This window comes from Heloderma suspectum, chromosome 6, assembly GCF_057233095.1.
Source record: "Heloderma suspectum isolate Gila_16-S chromosome 6, 16-S_ref, whole genome shotgun sequence".
Taxonomy (NCBI): domain Eukaryota; kingdom Metazoa; phylum Chordata; class Lepidosauria; order Squamata; family Helodermatidae; genus Heloderma; species Heloderma suspectum.
Genome location: NC_139463.1, coordinates 78,371,874 through 78,398,777, shown reverse-complemented (window position 1 = coordinate 78,398,777; position 26,904 = coordinate 78,371,874). Strand labels below are relative to the sequence as shown.

The 26,904-nt window shown below is 45.5% G+C and overlaps 2 protein-coding genes across 6 annotated transcripts in view; both read right to left on the bottom strand.

Annotated features, from left to right (window-relative positions):
- LOC146341315 (uncharacterized) overlaps window positions 1-15,821 on the bottom strand; it is a 35,940-nt gene extending 20,119 nt beyond the window's left edge. For 4 of the 5 annotated variants that reach the window (XR_014784114.1, XR_014784113.1, XR_014784115.1 and 1 more), the window contains exon 1: window positions 6,695-6,795. The gene's annotated coding sequence lies outside the window, so the exon portion shown is untranslated. Of the gene's footprint in view, window positions 1-6,694; window positions 6,796-15,656 lie in introns of those variants that run through there. The other variant, XR_014784116.1, reaches the window with a different exon arrangement.
- LOC146341316 (olfactory receptor 6B1-like) lies at window positions 12,542-14,070 on the bottom strand. The gene has a single exon (XM_084808318.1). It carries the CDS (start codon window positions 14,068-14,070, stop codon window positions 13,099-13,101), a length of 972 nt encoding a protein of 323 aa, XP_084664444.1. The 3' UTR covers window positions 12,542-13,098.
- Window positions 15,822-26,904: the final 11,083 nt, after the last annotated feature.

The window sequence follows — 26,904 nt, the reverse complement described above, 5'->3', positions numbered from 1 at the left end:
GAGCTGACTGTGGCTCAGATCATGAGCTTCTTGTTGCAAAATTTCAGGTAAAATTGAAGAATGTAGGGAAAACCACTAAACCATTCAGGTATGACCTAAATCATATCCCTTATGAATATACAGTGGAGGTAAGGAATAGATTTCAAGGATTAGACCTGATAGACAGAGTGCCTGAGGAACTATGGACGGAGGTCCGTAACATTGTTCAGGAGGCAGCAACGAAATCCATCCCAAAGAAAAAGAAATGCAAGAAAGCCAAGTGGCTGTCTGATGAGGCTTTACAAGTAGCTGAAGAAAGAAGGGAAGCGAAAAGCAAGGGAGAAAGGGGAAGATATATCCAACGGAATGCAGAGTTCCAGAGAATAGCAAGGAGAGACAAGAAGGCCTTCTTAAATGAACAATGCAAAGAAATCGAGGAAAACAACAGAATTGGAAAGACTAGAGATCTCTTCAAGAAAATTGGAGATCTCAAGGGAATGTTTTGTGCAAAGACAGGCATGATCAAGGACAAAGAAGGCAGGGACCTAACAGAAGCAGATGAGATTAAGAAGAGGTGGCAAGAATACACAGAAGAACTATACAGGGAAGATCTTAATGTCCCTGATAGCCATGATAGTGCGGTCACTGAACTGGAGCCGGACATCCTCGAGAGTGAAGTCAAGTGGGCCTTAGGAAGCATTAGTAACAACAAAGCTAGCGGAGATGACAGTATTCTAGCTGTGCTATTTAAAATCCTAAAAGATGATGCTGTTAAAGTGCTGCATTCAATATGCCAACAAATCTGGAAAACTCAACAGTGGCCACAAGACTGGAAAAGGTCAGTTTAAATTCCAATTCCAAAGAAGGGCAATGCCAAAGAGTGTTCAAACTACTGCACAATTGTGCTCATTTCACATGCCAGCAAGGTGATGCTCAAAATCCTACAAGCTAGGCTTCAGCAGTATGCGAACCGAGAACTACCGGAAGTACAAGCTGGGTTTCGAAGAGGCAGAGGAACTAGAGATCAAATCGCCAACATTCGCTGCATCATGGAGAAAGCAAGAGAATTCCAAAAAAAGTCTATTTCTGCTTCATTGACTATGCTAAAGCCTTTGATTGTGTGGATCACAACAAACTGTGGCAAATTCTTAAAGAGATGGGAGTACCAGACCACCTTACCTGTCTCCTGAGAAACCTGTACGAGGATCAAGAAGCAACAATAAGAACCAGACATGGAACAACCGAGTGGTTCAAAATTGGGAAAGGAGTACGATGACAAGGCTGCATATTGTCACCCTGCTTATTTAACTTATATGCAGAGTACAGCATGAGAAACGCTGGGTTGGATGAATCACAGGTCAGAATTAAGATTGCCGGGAGAATTATCAACAACCTCCGGTATGCAGATGATACCACCCTAATGGCAGAAAGCAAAGACGATCTAAAGAGTCTCTTGCTGAGGGTGAAAGAGGAGAGTGCAAAAGCTGGTTTGAAACTCAACATTAAAAAAACGAAGATCATGGCATCTGGCCCCATCACTTCCTGGCATATAGAAGGGGAGGAAATGGAAGCAGTGACAGATTTCACTTTCTTGGGCTCCAAGATCACTGCAGACGGTGACTGTAGTCATGAAATTAAAAGACGTTTGCTCCTTGGGAGGAAAGCTATGGCAAACCTAGACAGCATAGTAAAAAGCAGAGACATCACCTTGCCGACAAAGGTCCATCTAATCAAAGCTATGCTTTTCCCAGTAGTAATGTATGGCTGTGAGAGCTGGACTATAAGGAAGGCTGAGCGCCAAAGAATTGATGCTTTCGAACTGTGGTGCTGGAGAAGACTCTTACGAGTCCCCTGGACTGCAAGGCGGTCAAATCAGTCCATCCTAAAGGAAATCAACCCTGAGTGCTCACTGGAAGGACAGATACTGAAGCTGAAGCTCAAATATTTTGGCTCCTAATGCGAAGAGAAAACTCTTTGGAAAAGACCCTGATGCTGGGAAAGACTGAAGGCAAAAGGAGAAGGGGACGGCAGAGGAGGAGATGGCTAGATAGCATCACCGATGCAATGAATATGAACTTGAGCACACTCCGGGAAAGAGTGCAGGACAGGAAGGCCTGGCGTGCTATGGTCCATGGGGTCACGAAGAGTCGGACACGACTGAGCGACTGAACAACAACCTCCCTTTTGGACTGTGGGAATGCTGTGGACATAATATACCTCAACTTCAGCAAAGCTTTCGACAAAATTCCCCATGATATCCTGATGAGAAAACTAGCTCAAAGTCGGCTAGATGAAACAATGATCAGGTGGATCCACAGTTGGCTACAGAATCGGACCCAAGAGTGCTTATCAATGGGATCTTCTCCAACTGGGGAGAGGTAATGAGCAGGGTACCACAGGGCTCAGTCCTGGGCCCAGTGTTCTTCAACAGTTTTATTAATGACTTGGAGGAGGAGGTGCAGGGAATGCTGATCAGATTTGCAGATGACACAAAACTGGGCGGGATAGCTAATACTTTGTAAGACAGGAACAAAATTCAAAGTGATCTGAATAGACTGGAGCGCTGCGCAGAAAAAAACAGAATGACATTTATTAGGATAAATGTCAAGTTCTGCACCTAGGAAAAAGAAACCACATGCACAGTTACAAGATGGGGATACGTGGCTCAACAATACTACAAGAAAGAAGGATCTTGGAATTGTTATCGATCACAAGCTGAATATGAGCCAACAATGTGATGTGGCTGCAAAAAAGGCTGAATTTCGGCCGGGCGAGGAGGGAAGCCTCCCGCCCCGGCCTGAACTTCGGGGGGAGCAGCGAAGCACCTCCCCCCCACCACGAAGCAAGCTGCGAGACCAGGTAAGTGGCTTTCATGCACCCTATTGAAGAGAGATTGAAAGAAGTGAGCATTTTTAGCCTTGAGAAGAGAAGACTGGGGGAAGATATGATAGCGCTCTTCAAGTAGTTGAAAGGTTGTCACAGAGAGGAAGGCCAGGATCTCTTCTTGATCATCCCAGAATAGCGTCTACGCTATTTGCGTTCCCCTTATTTTCGCTGTCTTAGTCTACGTAAATGTTTATGTAGACTAAGACGTGCCAAAATAAGGAACGCAAATGGCGGCTCCCATGGGCACCGCCATTTGCGTACGCGCATTGTTGTTTTTTCTTTTAAATCAGCCGTGATAGGCTACGTAAACATTTATGTAGCCTATCATGGCTGACTGCAGGGACGCAAACGGCAGCGGCTACGGCCGCTGCCATTTGCATCCCTGTTAGCCAGTGGCCGGATGTCTGGCCGCTGGCGGAGCCGGACGGTGGCTCCGCAGAATCCCTGCGGAGCGGAGCTGGCCGGCCAGGATTCGGGGGGGAGGGACAGAGCGCCTCCCCCCCCAGCCAGAATTTCAGGGGGAGGGACGGAGCGCCTCCCCCCCACCACGAATGTCACCCTTCAAAACGGTAAGTGACTTTCGTACATCCCTATGTTCTTGTGGAATGGCATGCATAGAGATGAAAATAAAGGAAAGGACTTGTGACACTCTTCACGGCACCTCTCACTGCTTGGTTGATTACCTTGCCCCCAGCCCATCCCAGCCCACCCAACAGACAGGATTATGGATTAGTGAGCCCTCTTCTCTATATGCTGTGTGACATATTGATTTATTCTTTAAAGGGCCTCTCCCACATTTTTTTTTTAATAGATGAGCATGTTTATTCTGTCGGTTAAAGATATACTAGATCAACATAACAGTCTTATCTAATGCATAATGGGCAGTTCAGCTTTGCCAGCTGTAACAAATGAAATGGCAGACTGTATGCTACATGTTGCCTTAATATTACAGCTGTGTGCAAATGGCCTCTTGATTGAAATTCTCCACCTTACTTGTGGGTAGAGAAATTTAGGAGACAATTTCACTGAATTTATCCAGGGGGAGGAGAAATTCTCCACAGTTTCTCCCAGGGACAGCTCTCCATTGGCAGGGCTTGTAGCACAGCTTCTTTCTTTTTTGGTAAGGGCTTTGGGTTTTTTTATGCTGCCACAGAGTCAACTGCCTTGGTAGGCCGGCCCCCAGTTTGCATCCACTGCAATGCAGTGGGGCAGTGTTGTATCCAGCTCCGGGGATTCAGTGGAGATAGTGCTCTGCCAAAATGTTTCCTCCACCCCATGAAAGAGGCTTCCATTGTTTTGCTTCATTCAGGATGTTTTATAATGTATTTCATGGTGTTTTTGAGCTTACCTAATCCCTGCTAGCCTCCCAGGCTGCCTGCACATCCTGATGTGAAAAAGCCCTCTGGGAGGAATTACCTCATGGCGCCTTAAGCTGGGCTTCACTTGAAGTGTAGGAAGCTGAGGAGGCTACAGGCCACCAGAGAGACAATTGTACAATGAAAAACAGGACACCTGTGCTCACTTTTCAGCCACCTTCTAAGTAAGATAAGCCCAAGAAACCCAAACCGAACCCATGAGGATTTCTCCAAAATTTATTCACTATTAAATTTCTTTTAGAAAATAATGTATCTTCTATCAAATAGAATGAGAATTGTCAAAAAAAAGGTGGGATAAATTTTTGGCACAGCACTACTTAATATCCACGTGTGTGCAAGGGGCTAGATTACAGAGAGTATAGAGATTTATAGAGATTGTCATTCAACTTCTGGAGAGGCCAAGGGAAGAAGGTTGATATCTGAAGCATGGCACTTCTAGTAGTTTACAGTTTACATAGCAATTCATGTAGTTTACACACACACACAAACACACTTCAAAGACAAGATAGGAAGAAAATAAAGGCAGCAATTTACCAAGGACGGTTACCAGAAAACAAGGACTGCTCCCAGTAAATACTGGCAGGAGGAATAAATGCACCAACCATATGCAGACATGGCTTTAACCATGTAAAGTCTGTATGGAGAGAGGGAGCAGGGACATTCCTGCACACACTGCCTCTCCCCAGATTGTTTGTCCTGTTTCCTAAAGAGGAAAGGAGGCTGTCCTGGATGATACTAAATATGAGCCATTGACAAGGTTTGGCATTCCTGCAATTGACCATCTCCATCTCCATTTCACAGTAATGTGGCGGTTATATTGCAACCACATAGTAACCATATACTAAGAGAAGAGTTATGTCTGGGGTCAGGGCTAGAGTGTTTTGCTTTTTATAACATCCAATAAGATTTACATTTGCCTAGCACAATTCTGTTCTGACGTGTGTCCACATCAGTTTTCATGTTTCAAAACAAGCTTGCATGGACATTTGTGGGCATTTTTGTTTGCAATTTTCCTTAATGTACACATTTTTGGTATGCGTTTTTGGATATGCCAGAGAGCTGCATTGCAACATTCAGAGAAGTGAAATATTGAAGGAAGATTGTGTGACAGCTCGCGTGTTAGTTTGAGAAGTGTGAATTAGATTGGTCCCTATTAAAATGTGAACCAAAGGAAGTTCAACCCCATCCCCAGGTGAGGCAGAGGAGATGACTAAGGGGCCTTTTATATGAGCCTTTTACTCCAGGGCAGGTGTGAGTCGAGGTCCTTTTGAATTAGACACTTCACAGCCATCCGTGGTTTTCTCCTGGAAAATGCAGATTTCCAAGGAGGTGTTCTGCTGTGATGTTGTTGGTTTGCTGCAGGTTTCGCGTGGTTGCGAGCCATCTGTCCCTTCCCCAAAGGAACTTCGCATTTTGGGCATGCTATAGGCATGTGTAGTGCTTCGTCACTCTGTGATGTCCCTTTACTTCCCCCATCCCTTTGCAGCTGTGCAGTTACGGAAGCATAGAGAGGCATTTTCATATATTTTATCACGCTTTCGCAAATTTTTGCAGCTTCATATCTTTGCAACAGTTGCTTTTGGACTCAGTGCCCAAGGGCCAGGGGTGTGTGTCTTGGAGGAGGACCAACTTCACTCTGGCCACCATTTCGGAGTGATGTGCAGGCACGTACCGCTCACGCTTGTGAGTGCGAAACATCGCAAGAGTCTCAGCCTGGGGAACTGACAGACGGATGGCATGGAAATGAAGGAACACAAAACACTCACTTTTGTCTTTTTTACCTAACAAGGGATGGACAGACAAAATAGAACCCCTAAAATACAGAACAGCCACTGAAGTGTTGCACCCCCACACTCACGGGACTGCACAGCTGTGCACGTCAGTGTAATGGGGGGAAAAAAGAGGACACGGCAGAGTCTGTTAGGGAAGCACGCAGTACACTGCGAGTGTATACCACCAAAAGCTACTTCAAAGCAATTGCAACGGGGTGGGGGGTGAAAGTGGTGCCATGTAGATGGGGCCCCAGATGAGATGGGAGTCCTGTTCCTTTGCTCACTTTGCAAACTGGCATTCAGCACAACAGGTTAGCCCTCTAGTGACTATTTTGAACTATACTTCTTAGTAGGGATGGGGGAAAATTTCTCCCCGAAACTTCGGGGGGCCGAGCGCCAACGCATTCGATCCTCCAAAGGTTGTTCGGGGAGAAATTCTCCGCCCCCCCCGCCCTATCTGAGAGAAAATGTTAGAGAATTTCTCCTCCCCTAGGAGAAATTCAGTGAAATTGTCCCCCAGTTTCTCTGCCCACAAACAGGCTGGATAATAGGGATGTCAGAGAATTCCACAACGGATCTCGGTGAGGCTGAATGCCACTGCATTCGGCCCCCCGAAATCCATGGTGGAACAAAGCCCCCACCCCCCCAACCCATGAAAGATGCACGAAACAGAGCACTTACCTTCTGCCATCCACGCTGACTTGTGAATGGCGGCCTCCCCATGGCTGCCATTCGCTTCCTCATCATAGCTGTGATAAGCTACGTAAATACTTACATAGTCTATCACGGCTAACGCAGGGATGCCTTTTGCATCCCTGAAGAGGCTGTGATAGGCTACGTAAGTATTTACATAGCCTATCATGGCAAGCCAAAAAAACAACAACAGCGTAAACAAATGGCGGCGGCTATGGCGGCAGCCATTTGTGTTCCCTATTTTTAGCCATTTTAGCCACATAAATATTTACGTAGGCTATTACAGCGGAAAAAAAAGGGGAATGCAAATAGCGCAGTGGGAGCTATTTGCGCTCCTTTTCCCCCCTGCCATAATAGCCTATGTAAATATTTACATAGGATAAAATGGGGGGAAGGAACGCAAATGGCGCCCACTACGCTATTTGCGTTCCCCTTTTTTTTCACCATAATACCCCATGTAAATATTTACAAAGGCTAAAATGGCTAAAAATAGCAAATGCAAATGACGGCCGCCGTAGCCACCACCATTTGCATACGCTGTTTTTTTTTTTGGCTTGCCATGATAGGCTATGTAAATACTTAACATAGCCTATCACGGCAGCTTTGCAGGATGCAAATGGTGGCCACTACGGCGGGTGCCATTTACGTCCGCAGCAGCCCGTCCGTGGCCGGAACTCCAGCTGCGGATGGTGCTGGCCGGCAGCTCCGCAGAGCTGCCACGGAGCAGAGCCGGCCAGGGAGGATTCCGGGGGGAGGGACAGAGCACCTTCCCCCCACAGCGAATTACATCTGTGAAAAGTTAAGTGACTTTCATACATCCCTAATGCTCCTAAGGCTGGACTGCATATTTTGCTCCCTGTGGGATGAAACATAGGGATGTACGAATCCTCCTTAACTTTCTTTCACCGGGGGTTGGTTGTGGGGGGAGGCAATCCATTCCTCTCCCCTGGATTCCTGCCTAGTCTGCTCTGCTCCTCAGTGAGTCCGCAGAGCTGCCAGCCAGGCCAATCAGCAATGGGGCCTCCGTCTGCTGCCGGGCTTCTGCAGACGCAAATGGCGTCCTGCATAGGGGACACCATTTGCGTCGCTGTTTTAGCTGTGATAGGCTACATAAATATTGACGTAGCCTATCACAGTTAAAGAGGGGATGCCCTGTGCCATTTGCGTCCCCGCTTTAGCCATGATAGGCTACGTAAATATTTATGTAGCCTATCATGGCTAAAGCAGTGACGCAAATGGCTTCCCCTATGCCATTTGCATCCCCACTTTATTTACATAGCCTATGGACGCCATTCACGGCTGCACAGTGGAGCAGCAGGCCGCAGCGGCCGGATCCGGACCCACCAGAGGAAAGTAGGCTGAGCTCTGTTGGGACTTCGCAGGATGGCAGGGGGGAGCAGTCCATTCCGCCACAGACTCCAGGCGGACTCACTGGAGTCTGTGGTGGAATTCTCTGCCATCCCTAAGAAACAAGATCACACAGCCCAATAGGTATTCCAAGAATTGCTGTCTGGCTGTGACTCTAAGAACTCTTACATTGCAAGGAAGACCTCTGGTCTACTTTGCACAATTCATAAGGTAAGCACATGCAAACACACACACATGCAGCCCCCCCTTCTTTGTCCCTTACCCTCAACAGTTCTTTTGAATTCTTTTGGGGGGGGGCAAGGGGATGAATGCCCCCCCCCAATTGGGGAGCATGTTTTAGCCCAGCTTTAATTATAACTCAGTTTATTCACAGCCCTCGTCAAAGAATTTATCTACTGCACAACACTGATTCCTGTGGGCTAGCTGTGTAGCCACGCCAGCTCATCTGTTGTGGGGTGAAAAGGACAGAGTCTGGTGGAAATTTACTCACTATATTGTGGCATGATCTTTCATGTGAAATTTTAAAGGCTTCTGTGTATTCCTGTAGCAATACGTATTTCTGTTCTATCCCAGCTTTCTTCCACCATACAGCTCACATGCATAAATAGGGTTCCCAGGCACTCCCTCATCCAGGCACTGAACACACCCATACTTGCTTAATTTCAGGAAATTTGCTGCATCATGTGCTTTCAAAGCATCTTCTGGTGATTAAAATGATAGAAGGAACTGACAAAGTTTCGTGTTAATTTTATTTTATATTCCTAGAGCTTTTCTAGCTGTATTGCATATTTACAGTTGCTTGTCATGCACCACGAGTTTAATTGGTTGTTACATTAGTCTAACAGTCTTTTGCCAAGTTCTTACATATGTTCATGTGTGTGGTGTATTTGCTACGGTTTCTAGTAGAGGTGTGAACTGATCCTAAGTTTCATCCCAGACCATGATTTGGCCCTTCAGAAAATGGCCAATTCAGCTCAGAGTGATCTGGAGCCTGTCAACTTTGACTTGGGGACCAAACCCGAGTCAAGATTCAGAAATTTGAGGTTTAATGCCTCCTACTGACTATTAAGTTCTGTTAACCACCCAGAGAGCTTCAGCTTTTGGGTGGTATAGAAATCATCATCATCATCAACATCATGATAAATACAAACATGGCTATAACGTTTCCTCTTGGTCGTAACTGGATGATATTTGGAGGCATGGCAACTGCTAAAGCGGGGATTACTCTTGCCAACTTTCAGAAAAATAGGATTTAGGGTTATTTGTGCTGCACACCTTTATATTGTGATTTTATTTTTATTTTTTTAAGGGAACTGCTGGCTTTTTAACTTCTTGGCAGAATTGGATGGAAATTACAGGGATAGTTTCTCCTTCTGAGGGGATAAAGACTGCCACATTTCAGAATGATAGCTGCAAGGGTGTGAGTGCAAGAGAAGCCTTGACATTTTGAGGGTATCCAAAAGAGGACACACTTACCCCATGTCCCTTATGGACCAATGTCCTGAAAATGACAGACAGTCTAAATATGTCCCTAAGTAAGAAACCCAAAACAAATTCAAAAGGATAGGTGTAACAGTTCATGTGGAAAGGGAGTCCTCAAATATTTGTGGGGGGACGTGATTAACTTCTCATTCCCTCACCCCTCCCAATGGTTTATTGGGCAATCTGTGTGAAATTAGCACACATAATAGAGGACTACCCAGGCAAGAAACCTGGAAAGTTTCAGAAGAAAGGGTGTAGGGGCTAGAGGATTTAAAAAGTGCTAGTTATTGCTCTTTCATAGTGAAATATGTTGGCACTGGAAGAATTTATTTATTTTATTTAAAACATTTCTATCCTGCTCTATACCATTAAGATCTCAGGGCAGCATACAGTTAAAATCAATTTAAACAGTACAAAACAATAAATAATTGAAACAGTTAAAAGCATATTAAACCATTAAACAAGCTAATACCAATTAAAAAAATCTAAAACAATAAAACAGTTTAAACAGTGTGCAACTTTAGGGAATGCATTTAGCCCTCAAAGGCTTTGCTGAAAAGCCATGTTTTAACTTGGTGCTGAAATGAAACCAACATCTGTTCCAACTGGGCCTCCCAGGGGAGGGCATTCCACAACCAGGGTGCCACTGCAGAGAATGGACAACTTTTGGTCCCATCCTTTCCCTACTGGAATCGGCCAGAGGGAATTTCAGGAGAAAAGCTAATGAATGAATAAATAATATTGTAAATTATATATTAATAAATGCTGATATAATGCAAAATATACTGAATAAAACCAAAAGAAGAGTGGGATCAGAATGGGTTGGGAATAAAAGAAATATGTTCTCAAATTCATAACAGGGGGGAGTGAATCCTGTTGGATTGAATTGCATACCTAAGACATACAAAACAAATGGAACCAAAATGATGACGGAAATGCAACAATTCTTTTTTAAACATTTCAAAATTCAATAGGGGGAAAGAACAACTAAGGTATAGTGAATGGCCTAGTGAAAAAGCAATGCAAGAGACACAGAAAAAATAGGGCACAATACCTCTCTCTCTCTCTCTCTCTCTCACACACACACACACACACACACACAAACTGTAGGAAATGGGAACTTAATTAAAATTATTGGATTTCTTTTTCCTAACTAGAAGAGGGGGAAATGGATTCACTACCTAATTCTACACAGAGACAGCAAGAGAGAATAACTGAGAAATCGGGGGTATTTCAAAGTGAAAGATTTGGCAGGGGGAAAGATGAAAGAATGATTGAGAAGGACTGAGTTAAAGCAAAAACAGTAAAATCATGAACAAACAAAACTTGCAACCAAGGGGGAAGCCAGGGGTTGGGTTCATCACAGTTGGGAAGCATGGAATCTTGCCTTGGACTAGGGATGGGGGAGAATTTCTCCCCAAAACTTCGGGGGACCGAGTGCCAACGAAGTAGTTTCGGGGAGAAATTCTCTGCACCCCCCCGCACCCCGCACCCCCCCCCCCGGGACGGGACTTACCTTTTCCGAATGTCCCTCCCGGCGGCGGGTCCTGGCGGCAGTTCGTCAGGTCTTCGACAGGGGAAGAGGCGGCAGCCGGTCTTTTGACCGGCTGCCGCCGCCACCATTCCAATAAAAGTAAAACAAAAACAAAAACCCCGTGATAGGCTACGTGACGATTAACGTAGACTATCACGGCTAGATTTGCAAAGTCAGCCATGATAGGCTACGTAAATCGTCACGTAGCCTATCACGGGTGACTTTAAAAAAAAAAAAGAAAGCACGTATGGCTAATGGCAGTCCCCATAGGGAGCCGCCATTCACGTTCCTTATTTGGTCGCTGTAGTCTACGTAAAGATTATGTAGACTACGGCGAAAATAAGGGCAACACTATTTGCGTTGCCCTTATTTTCTCCGTAGTCTACGTAAAGATTTACGTAGACTACAGCGACCAAATAAGGAACGCGAATGGCGGCTCCCTATGGGGGCCACCATTTGCGTACGCGCTTTTTTTTTTTAAGTCATCCGTGATAGGCTACGTGACAATTAACGTAGCCTATCACGGCTGACTTTGCAGATCTAGCCGTGATAGGCTACGTTAATCGTCACGTAGCCTATCACGGGGGCGTTTTTTTTTTAACTTTTCATTTCGCGGCCGGGCGAGGCGAGGCGCCTCCTCCCCGGCCTGAATTTTGGCCGGGCGAGGCGGGAAGCCTCCCCCCCGGCCTGAATTTCGGCCGGGCGAGGCGGGAAGCCTCCCCCCCGCCTGAACTTCGGGGGGAGCAGCGAAGCGCCTCCCCCCCACCGCGAAGCAAGCTGCGAGACCAGGTAAGTGGCTTTCGTGCACTCCTACCTTGGACTCACTCACATGGAAGTCCATTAATTATTGGCTCATAGTTCTATTCATTCCACTGTATCTTCAGTGGAAAAAAAGTGGTTCCCAGCTTGCAACTTAGATTACCACTGAGGCCTGGTCTAAAGTAAACATGCAGTAGAGTTAGAAGTCTTCCCCACTCCCAAGAAAAATTCTACAGTTGAGAGCCAGTGTGATGTAGTGGCTAGAGTGTTGGGGTGGGACTCAAGAGATCTGGGTGCTACGTGCTAGTCCTCACTCAGCCATGATGCTCACTGGGTGACTTTGATTTTGTCATGCCTAATCTACCTCACAGGGTTGTTTTGAGGATAAAATGGAGAGGAGGAGGAGGAGGAGGACCATGTAATCTGCCTTGGGTTCCTTGCATGAGGAAAAAAGGCAGGATGATTAATAATAATAATAATAATAATAATAATAATAGGAACATGAGCCTAGCCCCACCCTTTGGCTCAAAATGGAGCATCTTAAAGAAGCTTGTTTCCCCCTTCCTTCCAAAACGAACACTCAGCTTCAACTGCCCACTGACATTTGCAGAAGTGAGGGGAAGGACATTATGCCACTGGTCAGAGGGACAAAGGCCACCAAACAAGGTGTTTTTGTTTTGTTTTTTAATTGTTGTAATTGCTCATATTGTTGTAACCTTGAGGATCATTTGATCAAAATGTAGGAGACAAATATATATCTCTCTCTCTCTATCTGTAACAAGCAAAAATAAATACAGAATTCTGAGTTAGTAGAGTAGACTTTACAACTTCAAAATGCAGAAGGGAATGAGATTACCATTATTGAATGTTTCTCCACGATAAAACACACAAACAACTTCTCAGCAAGTTTAAAAACAAAACTAAACTAAAACAAACCCTAGCACATGACATAAGGTTTTATCCTTTCCATACCCTGCTGTGTTTGTTTTCTCTTTGTGCATGTGGAGAGGAGGATAGTTGTATCATGCAACGGAGGATTAAAAATGTGACACCCCACCTGCAGCTGAAATGGCACAGTACTCACTACCACCTCAGGACTCTAACACCTCATTCCCGCTTCACAAGCCCCTTGATGTGTAGATTTCAATAGATTTCCCTGGGTCATCTGAAGAAGAAAATGGTCTGCAGCTCACATCACTACTGAAACACACACACACACACGTGTGTGTGTGTGTGTGTGTGTGAAATTTTACTGTGGTTGGGCTCCCTGAGTTATTCTCAATGACAGAAGTTTGCCTATGGCTTTTTTGAGGGCTTCCTTAAACTCTCTGTTTCTCAAGCTGTAGATGAAGGGATTAATCATGGGAGTCAGGATTGTGTAGAAAACTGAGAAAACTTTGTTCAGATCCCTCAGTGTGTTGATTTTCGGTAATATGTATACAATGATTAGGGTTCCATAGAAAATTGTGACCACAATAAGATGAGAGGAGCAGGTAGAAAATGCTTTGCTCTTGACACTGTTTGAAGGGATTTTCAAAATGGTGCTGATGATGCAAACGTAGGAAGCCAGGGTCAGCAACAATGGTGGCATGGTGCATATGGATCCCAGGACTGACATCAACATTTCTGTCTGTTGAGTATCACTACAGGAGAGGGTTAACAATGGTGCGTAATCACAAAAGAAATGGTCAATTTCATTGGGGCCACAGAATTTCAACTGTGAAGCAAAGGATGTCGTAAACGCACTAGCCACAATGCCAGTGATCCAAGATGAGAGGGACAATTGAACACACAAACTGCTGTTCATGAGGGTTACATAATGTAGTGGTTTACATATGGCTAAATACCTGTCATACGACATTGCAGATAAGAGATAGCTTTCAGCTCCAGCTAGAAAAGCAAAGAAATAGAATTGGAGGAAACACCCACTAAAAGAAATCCCATGGTAGTCACTGATAAAACTGGCTAAAATCCTAGGAAGGATGGTGGAGGTGTAGCAAGTCTCCAAAATAGATAGGTTCCCCAAGAAGTAGTACATGGGCCTATGAAGGTGATGATCAGCCAGAACTACAGCAGCTATAAGCATGTTTCCAGCTATTGTCACTATGTAGATTGCTAAAAACATAATGAAGAGGAGATTCTGAAATTCAGGTAGAGTCTTAAATCCTACAAGGATGAATTCTGTCACCATTGTTTGATTATCCCTTTTGCTTGTTGCCATTGATTATTTCATCCAACACATAAAGTTCCTGGAAATGAAACCACAACCATTAAACAAAAATTAAGTGATCGAAATTATCCTAACTGCATAAATATTCAAGTTTGGTTAGTACTCCAAATTGACGCATCATTATCTGAGCAGGGGGCGGGGGTGTTTTCACACTCATATCCTGCTTGTGGGCTTCCAAGGGGCATCTTGTTGGCCATCGTAGGAACAGAACGCTGGACCAGGTAGACCAGTGTGGTCTGACCCAGCAAGGGTCATCTTATTTTCATATGTCCACAGTGGCCAGCTAAGCTGTACTGACTCCTTTCTGATGTAGGTATGAAAGCTGATCAAAGCCATCACTAACACTCTTGAACCCCTGACAGCTAGAGAATGAAAGAAAAAATGCTGCTGGGTATCATCAAAACCATGTGATGCTGCGGGAGAGAGGGTGAGGTTAAACAGTCACATGATGCCACATGTACAGGAAGGAACTATGTGTTGTTAGAAATCACTTATTTCTAGGTCTCATGTCTAATGCAGTGTCCCAGATAACTGTATTTTAATTGTTATCATTTATACAGTGCAATTGGGCCAATCCCATTCCAATTAAAGGAGACAACAACAACAAAATTAAATTTGGCTACCATTTGTGTCAGCTACACACAGAAACTTTCAAGAAAGGTGAGGAATTGTCTTATGTATGCTATTGATACAGGAGATCGTAATGATTTCAGAAAACGCTCTTGGATATTAGTTAAGAGTGGGCATCTGAAAAAGGGTTGGATGCGCCCAGTCTCATCTGATCTCGGAAGCCAAGCAGGGTCAGCCCTGGTTAGTACTTGGATGGGAGACCGCCTGGGTATCAGGCTTCCTGCATTGAGCAGGGGGTTGGACTTGATGGTCTTGTAGGCCCCTTCCAACCCTACAATTCTACGATTCATACAACCATTTTACTGCAAAGACTATTGCTCAGCCTAATTCCAGAAATAGGTGGGGTGACTTTAATTATTTGTTCATTCATTCATTGTTTTGAGAAGCCCAGGAGTAGGATCAAAACAATTGTTATAACTGAACATCACTAGTGGTATTGTCTCATGTTAATTCATTCATGTAACCACATGTTGGTGAAACTTTTTTGGCAATTGTGCCACAAGGCAAGTCCAAAGTGCCACTCCAGTACATACTGATGTACAAACGTAGCCCAGTATACCTTGGGCAAGTTTTGTCCTTGGTAGACCCAAGGTGCAATTCACAGAGTGGTGCTCTATTCGAACCATAAGCATGATTGATTTCTTTTTTTAATGGCAAATTAAACTTCTTGGCACTATCTCTGACCATTATTATCTATGGTAGATTTTACCCTCATGTTGGTGAGAGGCAGACTGAACTTTCTGACCAAATGCCTTTAATCATTTTGTTTCCTGTACTCAGTGGGATTCCAATGTAAAGTTCTGTCTGGAGATTGCAAGGTAAGTGTCATATTATGCTTCAGAAAGGAGCTATGATATGAAATGAAAATAACAAAGGAATAAGGCAAAGCAAATATCAGCAAATATCAACTGTCATGAGTATTTATGAAAAAACCTCACACCACTCACCTGCGAAGCCTCCTCTAACTGGGAGTGGCTTTCAAAGATATGAACCAGAGGTCTTCCATAGCCCTTCCACCCAAGGCTCTTTTTTACTTGGATAAGGTACAGATTAAAGCTAGGACTTCTGGGAGCAAGTCATTTATTTCAACACTATGAAGAGGGCCCTCATATGATGAGAGGGGATCACCTTAACTGCGAACATGTTCTGCATCATCTAAACAGTTAAAAAAAATGTTATCATCAGCACTTTTGCTAACAAGATTTCAGGAGGCCCATACTGTGTTGTAAAATAAATAGAATATTTGCAAAACAGCCTGGAAGAGGTCAAACTCCCAATGTGATAATTTTGTAATTCCTCTCTCTCTCTCTCTCTCTCTCACACACACACACACACACACAGAACTTTGTACCTTCAAACAAGCTTCTTCCATCGCTGCTTTGACCTCTACTCTACCATATCAGGAATCCTAGATATGGATCCTATGGTACTGTTCCATTGCTCCACAAAAATCTGTGCCTATGCAATAAAAAATGACAACCACCATGCATGATGTTCCACCCTGCATTCTCTGACTACATCCTGTGCTTATTTATCTTTCTTCTGAGAAGATGTAATCTCTCTGGGTACTTCTGCCACAGGGAATTCTGTTAAACATTCAAAGCACTAATTTCAGACAAGAAAACAATTTAGGACAATATATGATGGAATGCGCACCTTTGTTCTTAAACTGACAGACAGCAAGTCCCTGAGGACACACATAAGTGTCTGTGTGCTTTCTTGTTTGACATTAGATTTGAAATGTGTCATGGTTAACACACTTAAATTATCCAATGAGAAAATGCCAGTGCAAAAAAGAATTACACCAGGTGTCAAACTGAGACACAGAAACCCCTACACACACACACACACACACACACACACACACACACTTTCAGAACACTAGACAATGGGGTAACCCAATGAAAATTATCGGCAATGGAATCAGGACAGACAAAAACTTATTAACAGAATGCAGCACTGAAAATCTCTGCTATAACTATAAGAAGAGCTAATAGACATTGGTGACAATGGAGGCTTCCCTACCAATAAAAATAGCAGCTTGGGGTAGGAGTGCTTGAAAGTCACTTACCTCATCTCACAGCTTGCTTCGCAGTGGGGGGAGGCGCTTCACTTCTCCCCCCGAAATTCAGGCTGGGGGGGGAGGCACCTCTCCTCGCCTGGCCGAAATTCAGGCCGGGGAGGAGGCGCCTCGCCTCACCCGGCCGCAAAACAAAAAGTTAAAACAAAAACGCCCCCGTGATAGGCTACGTGACGATTTACGTAGCCTATCATGGCTAGATCTGCAAAGTCAGACGTGATAGGCCACGTTAATCGTCACGTAGCCTATCATGGGTGACTAAAAAAAAAAAGCGAGTACACAAATGGCGGCCACCATAGGGAGCCGCCATTTGCATTCCTTATTTGGTCGCTGTAGTCTACGTAAAGATTACGTAGACTACGGCGAAAATAAGGGTAACGCAAATAGCGTTGCCCTTATTTTCGCCGTAGTCTACGTAATCTTTACGTAGACTACAGCAACCAAATAAGGAACGCGAATGGCGGCTCCCTATGGGGGCCGCCATTAGCCGTACGTGCTTTTTTTTTTTTTAAAGTCACCCGTGATAGGCTACGTGATGATTAACGTAGCCTATCACGGCTGACTTTGCAAATCTAGCCGTGATAGCCTACGTTAATTGTCACGTAGCCTATCACGGGGGCGTTTTATTTTTTTTTACTTTTCTTGGAATGGCGGCGGTGGCAGCCAGTCGAAAGACCGGCTGCCGCCCCCGCCCCTGTCGAAGCCCTGCCGAACCACCGTTGCGACCCGCCACTGGGAGCGACATTTGGGAAAGGTAAGTCCCATCCCGGGGGGGGGGTGCGGGGGGCGGGGGAGCGGAGAATTTCTCCCTGAAACTACTTCGGGGGGCCGAATACATTGGCACTCGGCCCCCCGAAGTTTCGGCGAGAAATTCTCTGACACCCCTAGCTTGGGGTGGTGGGTGATTTTCCTGAGGAACACAGCAGATGGTGAAAATGTTGAATTACCCCTCCCCACCCTCTTATTTACTCTGGATTGGATCCAGATTTAGTCATACCTAGAGTAGACCCATTGATATCAATTGGGTTTATTTGACCATGACAAATATAAGTCCTGTTGACTTCAATGGGCCTACTCTAATCAAGTAAAAGTCTGGATCAAAGCCATTCTCTTTTAAAATATACATTAATTGCATTCAGGTGTCATGAATCGAATGAATGTAAATTGCAGAGGGCTTCTGATATTGGGCAGTATAGAAATGTAATTAATAAATAAATAAATAAATAAATAAATAAATAAATAAATAAATAAATGTATGTCTTATTTTGACCAAAGATAGGGTGAGAATCCTACTCCTGTGTTCACATTGCCAGCAGACTAAGCACAATTCTGGGACATTTGAAACAAGATTCTAGGCCCAGCCTGAATAGGGTGCTGCATGCTGCAGAGATGTCCTTGCTTAGAAACCTCTTCCTTTTAGGGGCCTACCATTGTATTCTCTGACCGAACCCATTCTCCAACCCTTGCTAGATCTCTGACAAGGAGATCTAGATGGATAACATGCTGCCTGATGCTACTGAAAGCCTCTGAGAGACCCCTGAGTATAAACAGGGGTGTGTGTCTCCACGAGCAACTTACTCCAAGCTGTCTGTGTTTGGATGTTGTTGTACAAGATGTTGTGGCCTTCTGAGTTTCACACAGAAAAACTGGTTCTTCTGAGACTACTTTTAGTCAGATAGTTTTCCTTAATTTGGCTTGTCTGCACTTCTGTTGTGGTGTGCACCACCTAGCGATGTACAGACTGTATAAAAACTGCTCCGTCTGTGTTCTATGGATTGTCAGACACCTTTCATTCCATCATCTGCCCACAGACGGATGTGAATATTTTTTTTCATCATGTGGAAAAATATGGAAATATTTACGTAAATATTTATGTAGGTATTGACGTAAGGATTCACATAATTTACCTCAGTACGTAACATTTAGTGTATTGTCCCTAGGGGTGGACGAAAGTCACTTACCTGTCCTCGAAGCTTGTTCGCAGTGGGGGGGAGGCGCTTCACTGCTCCCCCCGTGAAGTTCAGGCTGGGGGGGAGGCTTCCCGCCTCGCCCGGCCGAAATTCAGGCCGGGGGGGAGGCTTCCCGCCTCGCCCGGCTGAAATTCAGGCCGGGGAGGAGGCGCCTCGTCTTCCCCGGCTCAAACTAAAAAGTTAAAAAAAAAAAAGCCCCCGTGATAGGTTACGTGACGATTAACGTAGCCTATCACGGCTAGATCTGCAAAGTCAGCCGTGATAGGCTACGTAAATCGTCACGTAGCCTATCACGGGTGACTTAAAAAAAAAAAGCGCGTACACAAATGGCGGCCCCCATAGGGAGCCGCCATTCGCGGTCCTTATTTAGTCGCTGTAGTCTATGTAAATCTTTACGTAGACTACGGCGAAAATAAGGGCAACACAAATAGCGTTGCCCTTATTTTCGCCGTAGTCTACGTAAAAATTTACGTAAACTTCAGCAACCAAATAAGGAACAGGAATGGCGGCTCCCTATGTGGGCCGCCATTATCTATACGCGCTTTTTTTTTTCTTTTTAAAGTCACCCGTGATAGGCTACGTGATGATTTACGTAGCCTATCATGGCTGACTTTGCAAATCTAGCCATGATAGGCTACGTTAATCGTCACGTAGCCTATCACGGGGGCGGTTTTTTTTTTCTTTTATTGGAATGGCAGCGGCAGCAGCCGGTCGAAAGATTGGCTGCCGCCCCCGCCCCTGACGAAGACCCGACGAACCGCCGGCTGGACCCACCGCCGGGAGGGACATTCGCCAAAGGTAAGTCCCATCCCGGGGGGGGGGGTGCGGGGGGGGGTGCGGAGAATTTCTCACCGAAACATGTTCGGGGGGCCGAACACGTTGGCGCTCGGCCCCCCGAAGTTTCGGGGAGAAATTCTCCGCCATCCCTAATTGTCCCCCATTCCATTCAATGTTTCCTCAGCAGAAACTTACATATTTTTCTACGGATTTATATGTGTAAATTTCGGGAAAGTAAAAAAATCATCAAAGTCCAGGGACTCTAAGTAGCGTGAGGGGGTTGCTCCGCAGCAGATTCCTCAGGTTGGTTTCTTAGAAATTCAAGTTCATTTTAATCCATCTCAAATTTCTCCAGCATCCCTAGCACCACCCTCCACATTTACTCCAACATGATAGCCCTGCCCAGGGGTGTGTCTTTTGCATCACTGACCCCAGTCAAGGGGTGTTTCTGCAATGCTTTCCTTGCCTGAGTTTCCCCACTGTTTCGGCCATTTCAAGGCTGGCTGTTAGAGAACCAGGCAGCCTCTTAACTTCTTTAAAAAATTAAAGAAGTAAACTGAAACAGCACTTTTGTCAGCAGTACCTACATTTCCCCCAACTCACTCAGTATGTTATTATCTCGCATTTGTCCAGCAATACCCATATCTCCTATCTCACTACCTCACTATGCCACTATTCAGGGCCATAGCTATTGCTGGACAAATGCTTGATAGTGACCTAGGTACATTGAAAACCCCTTGGGGGTGTGCTTTTTAAACATCTTCCTTTCTGGATGGGAGATTTCTTTCATATCTCTATACCTCTAACACTATCACACGATTATCATAATGCTATCTAATTGCGCTATCACACGATTTTGTAATTGTTATTGTGCGATAGTGACAAATTGAGATAGCGGTTTTAGAGGGGGAAGAAATAAAACACAATTGCTGGAATTGGGCATAGCTTGGGGAAGGTGTCTCCTCAGAAGTAACTCCCATTGTGGTCAGTAAGGCTAAGTTTCCATCCATCACTTTATGGGCATAGAAAAAGGAAAGCCTGGAAGGGGGAGGGCTTTCTTATTGGTTGAGCAGTCCCTGCCAGTCTGATGACTTTTACTCCAATCCCCCCCACACCACCTGGAAGTATGTTCTGTGAAGCAGCTTATACTGGAGTGGTGCACTCTCTCATGGAGCCCTGCATGGATGGTGCACATCCACAGCACACCAACGCTGTTCCTTGAAAAAATCCGGGTAAGCTTCCCTTTGCTTCTTCTTCCACTGTGGAAACAGCCCCAGGGACACATTCCCCATCCTTCTTCCACAGGTTGCCCACTAGAATGTCCAAGGGAGTCCTTGTCCCATAACTGGGTCAAAACTGGAAAGGTTCTAGGGATCTAGACTGTATAGGATCTAGATAATCCACATAATCTGAAACTCCCTGGAGCTGGGTCTCTACTTCCTTTAGTATGTTCCCTAAATAAGGAGGACTGGAGACATGCTAACTATATTAAAATCAACTTGTTGTTGTTGTTGTTGTAAGATGCAACCCCATGACATCATATTTTAAGGTTGTGGTGAACACCCTTTCCCTGTGGGAGACATTTAATACCTTCACAACCCAGCTAACCAACTTGTTCTGTTAGATATGATTAGCCAGGATGGACTCGGATCAAGGGCACAAAGAGTAGTCTTACATCTTGCCCATGTTTTCAGGTTGCACAAGCTGAAATGTAATAATAATAATAATAATAATAATAATAATAATAATAATAATACCTAGGACAAGCCAAAAATTCCAGTCAAATAGACCCAGATCTGTAATTAATACAACGTCCAAGTGTGAATGGATATGAGCAATTTTATTCACAAAACAGAAAACAAATTGTTCACAGTGGGACATCAGGGGTTCCGCCTGCACCCATTGTCAACTCCGATTTAATAATCCCCGAACAACTTGGGATAGCATTGCTGGGCAATGCACAGATGCAGTGGTGATGGAGAAGTGAGCTTTCATTGCCGCCATCAGCACTACAGAGTAGGCTCTAAGGTGAATTCTAACAGGTTGCCCATTAGAGTTTCCAAGGTAGTCCTTGTCCCATAACTGGGTTAAAAGGGTCAACTGGGTCAAAATTTGACATGTTCAGTCAACTTGATCATAAGTCAACCATTATCTGTGCTATTTCATTTTTGAAGTTATTCAGAAGACCAAGGAGCTGACTGGGCTCTAAACACCAGGAGAAGGCTTCTGGGAATGATTATGACAATCACCTGGGCCATTTCTCTATTCCAGATATCAACAAGATATCTGATAGGACCACTGTCCATGCCAGAAGGAAAATTCCTTACAGTTGTGGTGGACAAACTTTTTCTTCCATTGAGGGCAACATTCCATCAGGGATAATTTGTAGGGACCACATACTAGTGGAGGCTGGGGCTGATGCCTGTGGTGGGTGGGATAGGGACACCCCTATTCTCTCACTTTCTGCCACCACGTTTTCTTTCCACCCTCACTTCTCTTTCTCTTTCTCCCCCCCCCCCCCCGCCCCGGTCCCATGGGCTGCCAGGGGAGAGATAGTTCACTTTTGCCAGAGGTAGGGATGTCAGAAAATTCCACACAAATTTTAATTGGGATCAAATTCTGACAAATCTGGTCCATGGAATCCTCCTTGGAATAGGGTGGCCCGGTCGACCCAGACCGGAGTGCACACGGACCCTTTTTTTTGTTCACCGAACAGCGGATTTTATGAAAATAATCATGAAAAGAAATCCGTAAATCAAAAATGGAGGAAGAAGAACGTGAACAGCTTTACCCTTTTTACAATAATAAATAAGCATTTTCCCTGTGACTAGGGATGGCGGAGAATTCCTCCATGGATTTCAGTGAGGCCGAATGCTCTGGCATTTGGCCCCCTGAAATCCGTGGCGGAACGGCCTGCCCCCCCTGCAGATTCCCCCCCAGGACAAAGCTTACCTGGTGCAGATGTTCCAGTGGCGGCAGCTCCGGCGGTGGCTCCAGCGGCAGCGGTGGCGGCAGCTGGTCTTTCGATTGGCTGCTGCAGCCACCATCACCATCTGCCCTTTGCCGTGATAGGCTACGTAAGTATTTACATAGTCTATCACGGCAAGCCAAGGGAAAAAAAAAAACCCGCGTATGCAAATGGTGGCGGCTACGGAGGCCGACATTTGCGTTCCCTTTTTTCACAGTTTTAGCCTATGTAAATATTTACGTAAGCTATTACTGCGAAAAAAAGGGCAATGCAAATAGCGTAGTGGGCACTATTTGCGTTCCTTTTCTTTTTGCCGTAATAGGTTATGTAAATATTTACGTAGGCTAAAACTGCGAAACAAGGGGAACGCAAATGGCGGCTGCTGTAGCCGCCGCAATTTGCGTATGCAGGTTGTTGTTGTTTTTTCTTCAGGAAGGAAGGCTGCCCAGCGGCTGGATTTCTGGCTGCGGGCAGCCCCGGCCGGTGGCTCCGTGGAATGTCCATGGAGCGTAGCCGGCCAGAGAAGGTTTTTGGGGGGAGGTGCGGAGCGCCTTCCCCCCACTGCGAATCGCCTCGTCGAAAAGGTAAATGACTTTCATACATCCCTACCTGTGACCCAAGGCTTTCTTTCTCTGGGGCTGAGTCGCGAAGTCCATGGAAATCCTCCATGTTTTCTGTTAAATGTGTGTGGAAGTGAGGTCAGGTGAGGTCAGGTCAGGTCCGGTGAGGTCAGGTCCGGTAAGGTCTGGTGAGGTCAGGTCCAGTGAGGTCAGGTCAAGTCCAATGAGGTCAGGTCAGGTCTGATGAGGTCAGGTCAGGTCAGGTGACCAGAAGTTACATGGGGAATCCCCGCAAAGGGCTTTACCCTTTTTACAAAAATAAATAGGCATTTTCCCTATGACACAAGGCTTACAGAGACCGACAGCGGGCACGCAAAAAGGATTTTTTGGCGATACTTATGGAATTATTTATAAGTTTGGGGAGCCGAAAAAAACACACAAGGGAATCCGGGGCATGCAGATGGCGGAACGGGGTGGCCCTCGGCTCTGCAGAATCCTCGCTCTGCAAGGATTCCAGGGGGAGGAATGGATTGCCTCCCCCCACACACACAGATTCCCCACTGGAACAGATGGTGGGGAATCCGTACATCCCTAGCCAGAGGTCTACCTAATTTTTAAGTTAGGCTGAGTGCTGTCGGAAATTAGGCTGTGGGTGACACAGATTCAGGTTGCCCACCCCCTGCCTTAGAGCTTCCAGAAAGAAAGAAAAAAAAACAAGATCAAGATGCGTCAACCTTTGGAGGTGGAACAGAGTTTCCCAGTCCCTTAAGCCTGTATCATATTAGCTAAACCTCTGTCCATGACAAAGGATCAATACAAAGCTCACCCACCTTCAGAGGAGAACACCGCACCAAGAGAAGAACATGCCCTACCAGCTGTGTGGGAGCAGATATTGTGGGGAAGAGGAAGGAGGGAGAGGGAAGGTGGCTGCCGCTGCCGCCACCATCCCCAAAATGGTGGAGAAAATGTGGAGTTAATTCCTCAAAGTGCCATTTTATTCCCTGAGAGGTGGGGAAGAAAAGAAAGATCTCAGAGCTTATTAGAGGGGGGGGGGATCTTCTGAAAGGGCATTTTATAATGTATTTTGAATTTCTTTTTCAAGTGTTTTTGAGCTTACAAATCAGTGCAAGGTGTCGAAGGGTGCTGTGTGTGCTTCCTGATCTACCCCCTGCCCACCCTATAGGAGGATGTGTTCCTCATGATGTGTTCCCCTTGGCTTTAATTGACATGCAGGAAGCCAAGGAGGTTACAAGCTGCCAGAGAATTAATTATACAATGAAATACAGGGCACGTATAGACACTCTTCAGCCACCTAATAAGCACAGGAACCTAACACATCTTAATTTCTCTGAAATTCACTTATTCTTTGAATTTCTTTTCTCAAACAACTTTTTTTTCCATGAAATTGAATAAGAATGGTATAAAGGGGAGGTGGGGGAGAGATTTGGCACAGTGCTAGGAGAGATCCATGGTTGCCATAAGAGCAACCATATATAAGATGAACTAATCTTCTGCTTGTGCAGAAGTCTTCTGCATAGGGATGTATGAAAGTCACTTATCTTTTCGCAGATGTGATTCACGGTGGGGGGGGGAGGTGCTCCATCCTTCCCCCCAGAATTCTCCCTGGCTGGCTCCACTCCAGGGCAGCTCCATGAAGCGGCCGGCCAGGGCCATCCGCAGCCAGAGTTCCAGCCGCAGATGGGCTGCTGTGGACACAAATGGCGGCCACAGTAGTGGCCGCCATTTGCGTCCTGCGAAGCTGCCATGATAGGCTATTTATGTAGCCTATCAAGGCAAGCAAAGAAAAAAAAAACAGCGTACGCAAATGGCAGCGGTTACTGCGGCCACCATTTGCGTTCCCTATTTTTAGCCGCTTTAGCCTATGTAAATATTTACGTAGGCTATTACGGCAAAAAAAGGGGAATGCAAATAGCATAGTGGGCGCCATTTGCATTCCTTCCCCCCCATTTTAGCCTATGTAAATATTTACATAGGCTACCATGGCAAAAAATAAAGGAACGCAAATAGCGCCCACTAAGCTATTTCCCTTCCCCTTTTTTTTGCCGTAATAGCCTACGTAAATATTTACGTAAGCTAAAACAGCTAAAAATAGGGAATGCGTAAGTAAATACATAAGTATTTACATAGCCTATCATGGCAGCCTGGCAGGACGCAAATGGCGGCCTCTACGGCAGCCGCCATTTGTGTCCGCAGCAGCTGGCTGAAAGACCAGCCGCCGCTGCCGCCGCCGGAACCATTGCCACCACCGCTGCCACCGCCACAGGTAAGTTTCATTCCAGGGGGAATTCTGCGGGGTGGCAGGGGGTGGGAGGTCATTCCGCCATGGGTTTCGGGGAACTGAATGCCAGTGCATTCAGCCTCACTGAAATCCGTGGCAGAATTCTCCACCATCTCTACTTCTGCAGAAGGAAAATCTTTAACATTTATATAGCTATTCTGATTAAACAGTTTTATCTTGGAATGAACAAATCTGTCTATTTCAATTCTCGCCATTTCTGATTTTTCCACCAGTCTTAACTTTGGTTTGTTCCCAACTTTGAGAGTAAAAAGGATAAAATGTTTTCATCAACCTTCGAGTGCATTTTGTCTGAATTTCTCTGAATACATACACTTTGGTGTTTTGCCATTTTCCTAATATAATGCATTTTTACCATTACTTTCACTAATGCTTGCATGGTTGTGTGCACCATTTTTATTGGAGAACTCCAGTTGGTTAACAAGTGTGAAATTAGTTACCATCACATTAAAATGTGAACCAAATGCATTTCTCCCCTGTCCCTAATTGTATCCTCCCTCCCCGGGAATGCTCTTGATCATGGTTCTAAGAAACCAGCCATGCCCTCCTCCAGGCTACTATGTTCGTGGGCTGGTTCACACATCAGGGTGGCAAATCGTATGTTAATTAGCTCACAATTTGCCCTGGACTTAGGGAGCCTGCTAACCGCTCCTGGTTTCCATTATTAGGTTGTTCTGTGATGTGCAAACCTAGACATTCTGCATTGTTTATGGGTTGTTTAAGGGTTAAACAACCCAGAGTTAACCCCAGACAGTAGGTTAGCATCTCAGACAGGACATTCAGACCCCACCCCATCCAACTCCTTTTTTCTGTTTTCCCTTTTCAACTGTAGGGATGTCATGGGCATCTGGCGGGGCTCGAAGCCTGACGAGAAGTTGCCACCTCATCCTCCTGTGCACTAGCCTGATGCTTCGCTGAGCTGCCATTTTGTGGGAAAATGGCAGCTTATCCTGGTTTGTAAACATCCATTAGTGCAAATGGTGGCCATAAAGAGATCATTTACACAAGGTAAATGGCCCCTTTACGGCTGCCATTTGTGCAGGTGGACATTTACGAACAAGGATGATCCGCCATTTTCTGCAAAATGGTGGCTCAGCAAGGAAGTGGGAAGCTGCATGCCACTTGCCAGGTACTCATGGATAGGGGTGCACGAAAGTCACTTACCTGGTCTTGCAGCTTGCTTCGCGGTGGGGGGGAGGCGCTTCGCTGCTCCCCCCAAAGTTCAGGCCGGGGGGGAGGCTTCCCGCCTCGCCCAGCCGAAATTCAGGCTGGGGAGAAGCACCCCATCTCCCCGGCCGCGAACTTCAAAAGAAAAAAAAACAAAAAAAAGCCCCTGTGATAGGCTACATAACGATTAACGTAGCCTATCACGGCTAGATCTGCAAAGTCAGCCATGATAGGCTATGTTAATCGTCACGTAGCCTATCACAGGTGACTTTGAAAAAAAAAAAGCACGTACGCAAATGACGGCCCCCATAGGGAGCTGCCATTTGCGTTCCTTATTTGGTCCTTGTAGTCTACGT

Excerpts from the sequence above, each read along its gene's own strand:
- LOC146341316 (XM_084808318.1), bottom strand. The coding sequence starts at position 14,070 with ATGGCAACAAGCAAAAGGGATAATCAAACAATGGTGACAGAATTCATC.